Source organism: Ranitomeya variabilis, chromosome 2 (genome assembly GCF_051348905.1).
Source record: "Ranitomeya variabilis isolate aRanVar5 chromosome 2, aRanVar5.hap1, whole genome shotgun sequence".
NCBI classification, from domain to species: domain Eukaryota; kingdom Metazoa; phylum Chordata; class Amphibia; order Anura; family Dendrobatidae; genus Ranitomeya; species Ranitomeya variabilis.
In genome coordinates, this window is record NC_135233.1 from 598927980 (window position 1) to 598942658 (window position 14679).

The 14679-nt window shown below is 48.2% G+C and overlaps 1 protein-coding gene across 3 annotated transcripts in view; it reads right to left on the reverse strand.

Moving 5' to 3' along the window:
• Positions 1 to 2214: 2214 nt before the first annotated feature.
• The window catches only part of DHODH (dihydroorotate dehydrogenase (quinone)), a 49048-nt gene continuing 36583 nt past the window's right edge, over positions 2215 to 14679 (reverse strand). For all 3 annotated transcript variants that reach the window (XM_077288553.1, XM_077288555.1, XM_077288554.1), the window contains 9 exons: positions 12822 to 13151; positions 10534 to 10746; positions 9423 to 9622; positions 8650 to 8732; positions 8200 to 8387; positions 7146 to 7259; positions 6908 to 7061; positions 6668 to 6827; positions 2215 to 2563 (listed from right to left, as the gene is read on the reverse strand). In XM_077288553.1, coding sequence (XP_077144668.1) covers positions 2482 to 2563; positions 6668 to 6827; positions 6908 to 7061; positions 7146 to 7259; positions 8200 to 8387; positions 8650 to 8732; positions 9423 to 9622; positions 10534 to 10746; positions 12822 to 12899 — 1272 coding nt within the window. In that variant the 5' untranslated portion in view covers positions 12900 to 13151 and the 3' untranslated portion in view covers positions 2215 to 2481. The remainder of the gene's footprint in view (positions 2564 to 6667; positions 6828 to 6907; positions 7062 to 7145; positions 7260 to 8199; positions 8388 to 8649; positions 8733 to 9422; positions 9623 to 10533; positions 10747 to 12821; positions 13152 to 14679) is intronic.

The following is a 14679-nucleotide window of genomic DNA, read 5'->3' on the forward strand; positions in this document are numbered from 1 at the left end:
TCTGGGCAGGTTGAGCCTTCTGACTGTCCTGGTGTGGATTCTGTGGTTGACAGGTTGCAGCAGATTTGGGCTCATGTGGTGGACAATTTGGTGTTGTCTCAGGAGGAGGCTCAACGTTTTGCTAACCGTCGTCGGTGTGTTGGTTCCCGGCTTCGGGTTGGGGATTTGGTTTGGTTGTCTTCCCGTCATGTTCCTATGAAGGTCTCTTCCCCTAAGTTTAAGCCTCGGTTTATTGGTCCTTATAGGATTTCTGAGATTATTAATCCGGTGTCTTTTCGATTGGCGCTGCCGGCCTCTTTTGCTATCCATAATGTCTTCCATAGATCTTTATTGCGGAAATATGTGGTGCCCGTTGTTCCCTCTGTTGATCCTCCGGCCCTGTTTTGGTTGATGGGGAGTTGGAGTATGTGGTTGAGAAGATTTTGGATTCTCGTTTTTCGAGGCGGAGGCTTCAGTACCTTGTCAAATGGAAGGGTTATGGCCAGGAGGATAATTCTTGGGTTTTTGCTTCTGATGTCCATGCTGCTGATTTGGTTCATGCTTTTCATCTGGCTCGTCCTGATCGGCCTGGGGGCTCTGGTGAGGGTTCGGTGACCCCTCCTCAAGGGGGGTACTGTTGAGAATTCTGCTTTTGGGCTCCCTCCGGTGGTTGTAGGTGGTAATGCAGTTGCCCCTGAGTTGCAGTCCTGGTCAGGTGTATCTGCTGATTGCAGTTCTGACTGGGGTATTTAGGCGTGCAGGATTCATTAGTCCTTGCCAGTTGTCAATTGTTGTTGGGAGGTGTTGGACCTCTGCTTGGTTCCTCCTGCCTTTCTGCCAAATCAGCAAAGATAAGTGTCTGGTTTTTTTTCCCTGTGGCACACATGCTATGTGCTTCACAATTCAGTGCTATTCTTTGTGTTTTCTTGTCCAGCTTAGATTGTGTCAGTATTTTCTCAGTCTTATTGGATTCTCTGGAGTGGCAGACATACATTCCATGTCTTTAGTTAGATTGTGGAACTTTTTGTATTATCAGCTGTGGATATTTTTGGAAGGGTTTTAATACTGACCGCCTAGTAATCTGTCCTATCCTTTCCTATTTAGCTAGAGTGGCCTCTTTTGCTAAATCCTGTTTTCTACCTGCGTGTGTCTTATTCTTCTCCTACTCACAGTCATTATTCGTGGGGGGCTGCCTATCCTTTGGGGGTCTGCTCTGAGGCAAGGTAGCATTCCTATTTCCATCTATAAGGGTATTTAGTCCTCCGGCTGTGTCGAGGTGTCTAGCGTATGTTAGGCACACCCCACGGCTACTTCTAGTTGTGGTGTTAGTTCAGGATTTGCGGTCAGTACAGGTTCCACCGACTCCAGAGAAAGTTTCATGCGGCTCCAAGGTCACCAGATCATAACAGTATAGTGGCCGCGGCTGGGTACTGCACATCCGCAGAGCTGCACAGCTCCATAGACAGTATAGTGGCCACGGCTGGGTACTGCACATCCGCAGAGCTGCACAGCTCCATAGACAGTATAGTGGCCACGGCTGGGTACTGCACATCCGCAGAGCTGCACAGCTCCATAGACAGTATAGTGGCCACGGCTGGGTACTGCACATCTGCAGAGCTGCACAGCTCCATAGACAGTATAGTGGCCGCGGCTGGGTACTGCACATCCGCAGAGCTGCACAGCTCCATAGACAGTATAGTGGCCGCGGCTGAGTACTGCACATCCGCAGAGCTGCACAGCTCCATAGACAGTATAGTGGCCACGGCTGGGTACTGCACATCTGCAGAGCTGCACAGCTCCATAGACAGTATAGCGGCCGCGGCTGGGTACTGCACATCCGCAGAGCTGCACAGCTCCATAGACAGTATAGTGGCCGCGGCTGAGTACTGCACATCCGCAGAGCTGCACAGCTCCATAGACAGTATAGTGGCCACGGCTGGGTACTGCACATCCGCAGAGCTGCACAGCTCCATAGACAGTATAATGGCCACGGCTGGGTACTGCACATCCGCAGAGCTGCACAGCTCCATAGACAGTATAGTGGCCGCGGCTGGGTACTGCACATCCGCAGAGCTGCACAGCTCCATAGACAGTATAGTGGCCGCGGCTGGGTACTGCACATCCGCAGAGCTGCACAGCTCCATAGACAGTATAGTGGCCGCGGCTGAGTACTGCACATCCGCAGAGCTGTTTTGTGTCCCCAGGAGTAATAGAATTAAAATAGTTCCACAAATGATCTGTTAAAGTGATTTTATTAAAGCGATCATCAAGTCCAAACTTTATAACATGGTCCATGAAGTCGTCATCGTGAGTCACAGTGTCTCCCGGGGTGAAGAATCCACCATTGTTTCTTGCAGATACGGCTCAGCCCTTGTGATCTGGATTAATAAACACTTCCACTGTCAATGTAAAATGCTCCTGAAAAAGCCGCGTGTATCTCATCTCCGCTGCACCGTAGTCTCCTCCATCTTTTGGAAATCTTTACGCCACCGTGGATTTTCATTAGGATTTTGCAGCCGTCTTCTGACTTTTGCTCCTATGATCGGCACCGACTGCTTCAGAGACGCTGGAAAATCCTTCATCGCTGTGAAGACAGAATACAGATTTATTCCTCTGCTCTCATCTCCAGAATCCAAATGTTGTGCAATGCAATTGGTGCAAATTCGTCAAAACCAGAAGCTGACCAGCCGCCATTTTGCTGGATTAAAGAGCCAGGAAGGGGCATAAGAAACCTAATTCTTAATGAATCTCTCCGCTTCCCCCTGGGCCGTTCTGGACTTTATCCTCCGGTCAGGTCTTTGGCATGCCCGGCAGTACGGAGACCTTTGCAACCAATTTTCTCATGTTGCTCAAAACAGTTCTGTGTCTACAGCTTCTCTGCAAACCTTTTGACGCAAATTCTACATGCAATAGATAAGGTTTCCAAAGATGTCCATACCCATCAAAGGGAATCCGTCAAGTGTTTTTTGACCCATGCATTGCAGTTGTAGTGCTTGTTTGAAGAATGGGGGACACTATAGCAGGAAGGGGCCCAGAATGGAGGGCATTATTACCGGAAGGGGCCCAGAATGGAGGGCATTATTACCGGAAGGAGCCCAGAATGGAGGGCATTATTACCGGAAGGGGCTCAGGATGGAGGGGGAATATGATTACTAGAAGTGGCCCAGGATGGAGGGCATTATTACCGGAAGGGGCTCAGGATGGAGGGGGAATATGATTACTAGAAGTGGCCCAGGATGGAGGGCATTATTACCGGAAGTGGCCCAGGATGGAGGGCATTATTACCGGAAGGGGCCCAGGATGGAGGGCATTATTACCGGAAGGGGCCCAGGATGGAGGGCATTATTACCGGAAGGGGCCCAGGATGGAGGGCATTATTACCGGAAGGGGCCCAGGATGGAGGGCATTATTACCGGAAGGGGCCCAGGATGGAGGGCATTATTACCGGAAGGGGCCCAGGATGGAGGGCATTATTACCGGAAGGGGCCCAGGATGGAGGGCATTATTACCGGAAGGGGCCCAGGATGGAGGGCATTATTACCGGAAGGGGCCCAGGATGGAGGGCATTATTACCGGAAGGGGCCCAGGATGGAGGGCATTATTACCGGAAGGGGCCCAGGATGGAGGGCATTATTACCGGAAGGGGCCCAGGATGGAGGGCATTATTACCGGAAGGGGCCCAGGATGGAGGGCATTATTACCGGAAGGGGCCCAGGATGGAGGGCATTATTACCGGAAGGGGCCCAGGATGGAGGGCATTATTACCGGAAGGGGCCCAGGATGGAGGGCATTATTACCGGAAGGGGCCCAGGATGGAGGGCATTATTACCGGAAGGGGCCCAGGATGGAGGGCATTATTACCGGAAGGGGCCCAGGATGGAGGGCATTATTACCGGAAGGGGCCCAGGATGGAGGGCATTATTACCGGAAGGGGCCCAGGATGGAGGGCATTATTACCGGAAGGGGCCCAGGATGGAGGGCATTATTACCGGAAGGGGCCCAGGATGGAGGGCATTATTACCGGAAGGGGCCCAGGATGGAGGGCATTATTACCGGAAGGGGCCCAGGATGGAGGGCATTATTACCGGAAGGGGCCCAGGATGGAGGGCATTATTACCGGAAGGGGCCCAGGATGGAGGGCATTATTACCGGAAGGGGCCCAGGATGGAGGGCATTATTACCGGAAGGGGCCCAGGATGGAGGGCATTATTACCGGAAGGGGCCCAGGATGGAGGGCATTATTACCGGAAGGGGCCCAGGATGGAGGACATTATTACCGGAAGGGGCCCAGGATGGAGGGCATTATTACCGGAAGGGGCCCAGGATGGAGGGCATTATTACCGGAAGGGGCCCAGGATGGAGGGCATTATTACCAGAAGGGGCCCAGGATGGAAGGGAACATGATTACTGAAAGGGGCCCAGGATGGAGGCCATTATTACTGGAAGGGGCCCAGGATGGAGGGCATTATTACCGAAGGGGCCCAGGGTGGAGGCCATTATTACTGGAAGGGGCCCAGGATGGAGGGGGGACATGATTACGGGAAGAGGCCCAGGATGGAGGGCGGACATGATTACGGGAAGAGGCCCAGGATGGAGGGCGGACATGATTACGGGAAGAGGCCCAGGATGGAGGGCATTATTACTAGAAGGGGCCCAGGATGGAGGCCATTATTACTGGAAGGGGCCCAGGATGGAGGGCATTATTACCGGAAGGGGCCCAGGATGGAGGGCATTATTACCAGAAGGGGCCCAGGATGGAAGGGAACATGATTACTGAAAGGGGCCCAGGATGGAGGCCATTATTACTGGAAGGGGCCCAGGATGGAGGGCATTATTACCGGAAGGAGCCCAGGATGGAGGGCATTATTACTGGAAGGGGCCCAGGATGGAGGGCATTACTGGAAGGGGCCCAGGATGGAGGGCATTACTGGAAGGGGCCCAGGATGGAGGGCATTACTGGAAGGGGCCCAGGATGGAGGGCATTATTACCGGAAGGGGCCCAGGATGGAGGGCATTATTACCAGAAGGGGCCTAGGATGGAGGGCATTATTACTGAAAGGGGCCCAGGATGGAGGCCATTATTACTGGAAGGGGCCCAGGATGGAGGGCATTATTACCAGAAGGGGTCCAGGATGGAAGGGAACATGATTACTGAAAGGGGCCAAGGATGGAGGCCATTATTACTGGAAGGGGCCCAGGATGGAGGGCATTATTACTGGAAGGGGCCCAAGATGGAGGTCATTATTACTGGAAGGGGCCCAGGATGGAGGGCATTATTACTGGAAGGGGTCCAGGATGGAGGACATTATTAATGGAAGGGCTCCAGGATAGAGAAGAGTACTTCAAAAAGGAGCCAGGATGAGACACATTACTACATGGGGGGAAACGAGTATGTCTTTACAGGATCTAGACTGCTATAAGGACTAATATATCTGACTAACATGCAGATGGAGGTCCAGGTCCAAATTCTGCACTGGGGTCTATTGGACTCTTATTTATACCACTGCTATGTAGCCCTTTAAAATTATAAGCAAATTAATACTTCTAATGACCCCCAAAACTATGCTCCAGCAGTGAGAAATTACATTTTGATTTCAACAACAAGTGGAAAGTGGGACCAAGAGGGAAGTGCAGCATCACACCCATCGCACTTCCAGACACATACATCAAACGCTTTTTCTGACAGCAGGAGCATCACTTTGGGGGGGGGGGATGGGGTCACAAAAAGATTAAATAGCTTATCTTATAAAGGACTCCAAAGTCCTACAAATGGTAGAAGTTTCTGTCAGGTTCTCTTTATGCCTCTGACAATAGACAAATGTTTTCATTCACCGAGAAGATAAAAACAGTAAAGGTACCTTCACACTAAGCGATGCTGCAGCGATATCAACAACGATGCCGATCGCTGCAGCGTCGCTGTGTGGTCGCTGGAGAGCTGTCACACAGACAGCTCTCCAGCGACCAACGATGCCGAAGTCCCCGGGTAACCAGGGTAAACATCGGGTTGCTAAGCGCAGGGCCGCGCTTAGTAACCCGATGTTTACCCTGGTTACCAGTGTAAATGTAAAAAAACAAACACTACATACTTACATTCGCGTCCCCTGGCGTCCGCTTCCCTGCACTGTGTAAGCGCCGGCAGTAGCAGGGCACAGCGGTGACGTCACCGCTGTGCTTTGCTTTCTGGCCGGCACTGACACATTCAGTGCAGGAAGCTCTGAGCAGCAGCGCGGACGCCGGGGGACGTGACAGACATCAGAGGGTGAGTATGTACTGTTTGTTTTTTTTACTTTTACAATGGTAACCAGGGTAATTATCGGGTTACTAAGCGCGGCCCTGCGCTTAGTAACCCGATATTTACCCTGGTTACCATTGTAAAACATTGCTGGCATCGTTGCTTTTGCTGTCAAACACGACGATACACGCCGATCTGACGACCAAATAAAGTTCTGAACTTTCAGCAACGACCAGCGATATCACAGCAGGATCCAGATCGCTGCTGCGTGTCAAACACAACGATATCGCTATCCAGGATGCTGCAACGTCACGGATCGCTATCGTTATCGCTGCAAAGTCGTTTAGTGTGAAGGTACCTTAAGGGATCGAAACAAAGATGCATAACTTGAAGAAAAAGAAATTGTATGCATCTTGCAAGAAAACAAAGAACGCACAAGGATCCTCTGCTACTTACATAAGTAACTTCTCCAGCTCCCGAGTCACTTTTCCTATAACAGGGGGTCCTTGATAAGTAAGTGCTGTGTATAGCTGAACAAGCGAGGCCCCGGCGCGGATCTTCTGCAGAGCGTCTAACCCACAGCTGACGCCCCCTACGCCAATGATAGGAACTTGGCCTGAGAGAGTAAGACAACGTCAATTTCTTGTATGGGACAGTAGTAACCACTGTACAACCAGATTCATCCCTCAGTCTCACCTGAGGTCAATGCATACATTTCTCTAATGGTCTGTGTAGACAAATCTCGTAGAGGAGCCCCACTTAATCCGCCCGCCTCTATACTACAAGGGTCCTTCAGCGTCGAGGGGCGGCTCACTGTTGTGTTGGTGACTATCAGACCTTCTATGCCGAGCTGCAGACGAAAGAAGAGTGGTTAATATATATATATATATGTGCCACGACGGCATACATAAGAGTAAGGGCATGATCACTGCACCTCGGTCACTACAGCGGCAATGTCTTCTTTATCACTTGGGGACAGATCGGGCGCTATCTTTACAAGTATTGCCGGCCGGTGTTCACAGGGCTGTGAATTCCGAGCGTTTACTACCTGCAATGAAGACATTGTATACTTACATTTCTATACCGCCATTTTAAGTGTGAAGACAAAAAAAAGCTGCATTGAAAGACATAACTAGATAATAAAGCATAAATATAACTAAATATAACTATCGTGCTAATCCAAAAAGTAACAACTATATCTGTATATGGGGAACATTGGTGATAGAAGGTATAAACATGCAAAAAATAGAACAGGTCAAACACTTTATGTTGCCTGAACCATGGGGTAAGAGAGGCCTAGAGGGCGGTCCCAGGGCAAGAATAAAAAGAGAAGCCAAAAGGGCCGGCCCAGAAGAATGAGAATGCCAGAAGAAGGGTCAGCAGGTGAGCCCAGGGAGAAAAAAAAAGCAAATTAAATTTAAGGGTATGTGTCCACGGGCCGTTTTACATCCGGAATAGCTGCAGATTGAACACTGCGTGGAGCCGCAGCGTTCAATCCTCAGCATCCAGATGTTACAGCATAGTGGATTTTATGAGATCCCGTCTCCACTATGTGTGCGAACACGCACCCGGCGGCCCTGCGTTTCCGGACATGCGGCATGTCTTTTTAGAACGCAGCATGTATGTTTACCTAGCGGCGAAGCTGCGCCGCCGCAAGGTAAAACACAGGGCCCTATGTGTGGGGTGCGTTGATTCCGGATGTGTGCAATGAACACATCTGGCATCATCGCGTCTACAGAAGGGGGCGGGGCTTTGGGCGGAGCGAGTTTTCCGCTCCGTCCAAAGCGCTGGCCATCCTGAACGTGGACACATACCCTAAGAGAAGTATGGAAAATGGTCCCTGGAAAAAAAAATGAAAAGAGAAGCCCAGAGGGATGGCTCAGGGTAATGATAATGACAGAAGGGGGGTCACAGTCTTAAAAAGGGACTTGTCTGGAGATGGAGAGCAGGAAGAGTCTGTCAGGTTCCCTTTACAATCTACTTCATACCTTAGCCAGCAGATGGCGCAGCTGCTCTCTGCCCTGAAGAGCTCTCAGTCCGGGGGTATTCGGGCTCGACACGTTGATAACCAGGTAGTCAGCCAGGGGTCCGAGTTCACGCACTCCCCTTGTGTAATCAGCAACTGCGTCTTCCGATGTTTTATTCTTTCCTAAATTTACACCCAGTGGCATTCCCTCTGGAAAAACAAAAGTCGGGCTATTCTTTGCTTAATTACTCACTTTCCAGAATTACATCACAACATGTAAGATTTGGCACTACAAAAAAACGAAAATCTTGAGTAACTTGCACTTTTTTTCTGCAGGAAACAAAGTCAGAATTTTACTTTATATGCGATTGAAGAAGAAAAATAGCCAAAGAAGAAAATAGGACAAAAATATGTGGAATTCATTGTAAATTGTTGGTAGTAGACAGATGTCTCCTACAGAAACTCAACTGACCAGTAGTCAGGGTCTTCTGCTTCTCCGCCCTCCGCAGCAGCCGGCGGCGAACCACCGCTAAACCGTGACTGTTAAATCCATATCTGGAGAAAAATGCAAAATAAAGATTAATTAACATATTGTAATAAAGTTAGAAATTACATATTACATAGATACAGCAAACTCTCTACTCTGGAGGCTTGGGGCAGGGAGAAACTGGAGGGGATTGTGCCCAGAGTCCCCAGTATTTTCTGATAAAACATCATTGGTTTTAAGGAGGGAACACATCTGGATTGTTTGCTGCCTGAAAAAAAATCTTATTATTATATTCAGAGGATGTATAAATATCTGCATGCAATTACCTCCCCCTGGTCTATTCTCTTCAGCGAGAAGTTCTGCTTTTTTTTCGGACACAATGATAGCCAAATATTGATCTGGAGACCACGTGAGCAGAGCCAGAAGATGCAAACGTCACACTGGACCTATACCTGGGATTTTTTTCGCAATATGAGAGCACCAGGCCGCATGTTGCTGGTGCTCCTGTGAGCAGCCTGTGTAGGCTAGATGGCTGCAGGGTCTCCGGACTTGTCAACCATCGTGCACATTTGGGAAAAGACTGACATGTGATTACAAAGGAGCTGCCAGCAGCGGATCTTGATTTGGTCAATTGAATTCATCAGACAACTATTAATAACCTCATAGCGTGTGGCGCTCGCGGACACATACATATGGTGGAGACTGGAGCAGACTAATGGGAGTTGGGACACTAATGAATAGCGTGAATCATCGGTCACCTGTTGATAATGGCCTTGTCTTCAAGAAGGCGAAACACTCTGGGCTTCTGGTTTCCTTCCTGTGGTTCCGGGGTGACACTTCCGATTTCTACAAAACCAAAGCCCATTTTGAAAAGTCCATCTACAGCCTCTGCGTGCTTATCAAAACCGGCAGCCAGGCCCACTGGATTTCGGAACTTTTGACCCAGTACTGTAGTCTCCTAGGAGGAAGAAGGAAAAACAGTTTGGGCTAGCAGATGGAGGGTATGTGCACACGGAATCTGGAGGACTGCGGATTTTTCCGCAGCGGATTTGATAAATCCGCAGGGCAAAACTGCTGCGGTTTTTCCTGCGGATTTATCGCGGTTTCCGCTGCGGGTTTACACCTGCTCCAATAGAAAACTGCAGGTGTAAGGTGGAATCCGAACAAAGAATTGACATGCTGCGGAATGTAAACCGCTGCGTTTCCACGCATTTTTTTCCGCAGCATGTGCACTGCGGATTTCGTTTCCCATAGGTTTACATTATACTATAAACGCATGGGAAACTGCTGCAGATCCGCAGCAAAATCCGCAGCGTGTGCACATACCCGGAAGAGGATTACCTTCAAATAAAGTTAACTGCAGCGGCCATGCTGGGTCTTCACGCTCTAGAACTAAATCTGTGGCTCTCTGTTGCAAAACTAAACACTCCCGGCAAGGTAAGTCGTCATTTTTTCATAAGATGAAGCTACATGCTGCCATAGTCTGTTAGGTCATTAAATGGGTTGTCCGTTCCTTAACAAATCCAGCAATACACCTGAGACTGATGTCAGCACTGTGGATCACGCCATACTCTTGGCATCAACTTCATGAAAACTGCAGGCAATCAGCACCTGCTGATCAGTTGCAGTCTTCAAGTTTAATCCAAGCAACAACAAAAAAAAAAAAACCTGAGACTGGCGGGGGATACAGTGCAAAGTATGGAGGAGCAGCGCCAATTAATAGAGGCTGTTAAGAAGTGGACTTTCCCTTTAACAAGGAGACTTGATAAAAAAAAAAAGCCCGAAAAGACTAAGGAATCATATTTCTCTATACTATATTTTGCAAAATGACAACTCCTGGCATTAGCGTACACTGCGTTGTGTTCATACCAGATGCTGTGAACTATGCTGCGCACATCGTGGGACAAGGCCAAGAGCCGCAAACTTTATAGACAACATGTGCGCCCGTTCTGGTGACATCACTTTCTGCAATGTTGGCATCAACCATTCTGCATAGAAACGTTCATCCCCCTGAACAGTAAGAATGGAGGAGAAGAGGAAACCTCCACCGCCCAGGATAACCAGAGCTTCCTTCCACCGGCGCTGAAAGAGAGGGAAAAAGAAGATGATTATTTCTGGGAACCCCTTTAAAACTGGACGTTGGGGGTTCAGCGTCTCCAAACCCTGTGGTTGGTTAAGGGTTGCTACAGGGATCCAAGCAAATCATTCAAAGCACGGACTGGCTGCAGGTCTCCCGACCGTCTAAGGCCGGTTTCACACGTCCTGCTATTTACGGTACCGGAAAAAATGGTATCAGAGATATCTGTGTGTTGTGAATGTAATACTTGAGGCACACGTGTGCCACATGGACGGCCGCCGGGGAAAAAGCACTACAGTAAGCGCTGATCCCCGATGGCGGGTGCTGAAGACGGCTCTCATCAGCCTCTCCTCCTCTGATCGGCGCAAGCAGAAGAGAATGATGACAGTTATATTAAAGTCAGAACAATGACAGCAGGTGGGGGCTTTTGGGACTATTACTCCCATCATCCCACACATGCTGCCGCTAATAACAGTGACAGCAGGAGCGGATGATCGGGGTATGCCACAGCCGCCGCCTGCAACCTAATGAAATAAATGAATGAAAACCTGACGAGGGTTCCCTCTTATTTTCTTGAACCAACCAGGCAAAATTCAACCCTCAGCTGTCAGCGAGGTTGGTTATCAAGAATAGAGGGGTCCCCGTGTTTTTTTAATTATGTAAATTGAAAAAAAAAAAAAAAAAAACGGCGTGGGGTCCCACCCCATTTTTGACAACCAGCCTTGCTAAAGCTCAGAGCTGGGGGCTGCTATTCTCAGGCTGGTAATGGGCCATTGTTACAGGCCCCCCAGACTAAGAACAGCAGCCCGCAGCTGCCCAGAAAAGGCACATCTATTAGATGCGCCAATTCTGGCTCTTTGCCCGGCTCTGCCCACTTGCCCTGTAGTGGTGGCAAGCGGGGTTCATATTTGTGGGTGCCAAGATGCGACCGTCCTGGCTAAAAACCACTGGTGAATGAGATGCTGAGAGCGCAGCGTCAAGCACCAGCGGTGACATCATCACTGGCATTTTCCCAAGGTCCTGTGGTTCAGCCCGGCCTCGATGATTTCACCGCTGGTGAATGATGCTGCCCTCTCAGTATCTCATTCCCCAATGGTTCTCAGCCTGGGTAGTCGCATCTTGGCACATCCAGGTTAAAAACTATTTAGCCCCCAGATATGGATTACGGCGTGGGACAGAACAACAGTCAGGTATGGTATATTGTTGTTTTTTTATTTTACTTTTATTACAGGAGATCGAGGGCTTCGGGGGAATTAGTCGAGGTCATAAGTATGGTTTAATTGAGATTATTAAAGGAGTCTGTGTCATTTTTTCAATTAAAGGATTTCATTTTGGCTGCGTCTTTATTTACCATATAACTATAGGATTTGTAATGGATAGGTGTCTTATAAAAGCTTCTCCATTACTAACCTGTGGGCTTGATGTCACCTAACAATACAAAAGTTACATCAAACCCACAAATATGAACCCCACTTGTCACTGCTACAGGGCAAGTATATAGATTTTTATTTATGTTCTTTAAAAAATGAATGATTAAGAAAAATATCTAAAAACGAGAAAAAAAAAGTGTGGATATACACACATTTTTTCCCCTTTCAGATTTTATTTTAAATCATACATTAAGGTAAAATATATAAGTATAGAATAAAAAAAAAATGTAAATATTTATTTTTTTCACTTTTGGGGATAAATATTGTCTGCAAAGGTGGCTGACCCCTTTACAATTTAGCATATCTCCGCTATCCTGCAGCTGTTAGACCTCACCAAGGATTTAATAGACTGCATGCAAAAATAACTACAAGAATCTTCAGTTTATTTGCAGCAAGCAGAGGTCTTGCACACAGTCATATCTGGGGGAAAAATGCACAAGTTGTCAATTTTATTTGCATACAGACAGGAAAATCCCTCTAAATGACAAATGTAAAGACTACATATCCCAGCATGCCATTTCAACCAGCACTCTGCGTGTTCTCGCTGGCACTTGCAGTTCTTCCATTAATGTCCTAACCCCATAAATGTGCTTGGTCCAGAGACCTGTCGCTTAGGAGACGAGCACTGACTCCACACGCCGAGCTCTTACCTTCACGTGGGCTCCGAGCATCTTCACTTCCGGATATTGCACCACGTGACCGGATGTTATGTCTCTCCGCGCCGCCATGATAGATGAGGGCAATGAGTCCTGGCAGGGGAGTTGTGCTTAGTGGGTAATCACTTCTATTTTTTCCATTTTTATTTATTTTTTTATCTCCTTCAGAATAAATATTGTGTATAAGAAATGTTCACACTTTTATTCCTTCTTCTGTTCTAAAACAATGACACCAGGGTTAGTTTGCATCCAGACGTCCGTTTTCTTTGCATACGAGAAAAAAATTGACCACATTTTTTGGAAGATTTTCATCCATTCTTGCCCCTGCAAAAAAAAAAAATAAACTCCTTCAACCGAATAATTAAAAAAAAAAATCTGATCAATTTTTCACCACTAAAGTAATAGTTAAAAAACTGGACACGTCGGCTATGGCTGTAATCGTACCGATGAGGAGAATCATACTGCAAGGTCAGTTTTACCACCCACTATACACCGTAAAAACAATTCCCTAAAAAACAATCTCAGAATTGCATTTTTTTTTTCACAATTATTTTCACGATTTCTATCCACTTGGATTTTTTTCCAGTACACTATGTGATAAAATAAATGGTGTCGTTCAAAAGTACAACTCATCCCGCATAAAACAAGATCTAGTATGTCTATGTGGGCAGAAATTAAAAAAAAAAAAGGCACGGGTGGACTGTGATTCCACCCGCGGCTGTTAGAGGCACATGTCAGCTGATCAAATCAGCTGACATGTGCCAGAAAAGATGCGAGCTCAGCGCCGGAGGCTGCACCAAACGGGGGAGACCTGACATGCGCAGTACTTGGACGGTTTATGTCATGAAGGGGTTAAGCTTTCCCATTGACTTGAATACTTGTGGGCATAATATGGCGACTAAAACGAATAAAGCTGTGTGAATGAGGCTTTAGGGTAAGTCAATGTGGGACTGATATATGCAGATTCTTAGGCTATGTTCACACCTTGCAGTGAGTTGCACGCAGCCTGTGCATAAGTCCTTAGCCCAAATCTTCTACTCTTGGTGCTTTACTAGAAAGGACATGTCCCCGAATAAAAAAATAAATTCTGTGCAATCAAATAAATATCACAGCAGGGCAACCCCCGCAGTCACGTATGGGGCACTGTCCAGATAATCCTCTTGCAAATCAGAGGCCGGGTATTCAAATATCAGCAAACAGACAGCGCAAATATAAGAGGCCGTAATGAGAGCGGCGTGTGTGCCGAGAGCTGAGCAAACACACAGCGCAAACATACCGCACGCTAATGAGAGCACAAAGCAAGCACGCGAGGCAAATGTACCGGCACTGCACATCATCAGTGTGACATGTCCAATCTGTCTTCATTATCTGTCATTAGTTGCACTAAATGGAGAAAAGTATTGCGCTCCACGTCTTAATTAATGAATTCAAGTTTTTTCTCCAACTCCATTGCCCCTGGTGTATAAAATCCGGTATAACATCTGACCCCTCAGCCCCTAGGTATAATATCCGGTCCCTGGTGTATAACATCTGGCCCCTCGCCCCCTGGGTATAACATCCGGTCCCCCAGGTATAACATCTGACCCCTTGGCCCCTGGGTATAACATCCGGTCCGCCAGGGTATAACATCTGGCCCCTTGGCCCCCGGGTATAATATCCGGTCCCTGGTGTATAACATCTGGCCCCTCAGCCCCTTGGTATATCATCCGGTCCCCCGGGTGTAACATCTGACCCCTTGGCCCCTGGGTATAACATCCGGTCCGCCAGGGTATAACATCTGGCCCCTCGCCCCCTGGGTATAATATTCGGTCCCTGTTGTGTAACATCTGGCCCCTCAGCCCCTGGGTATAAC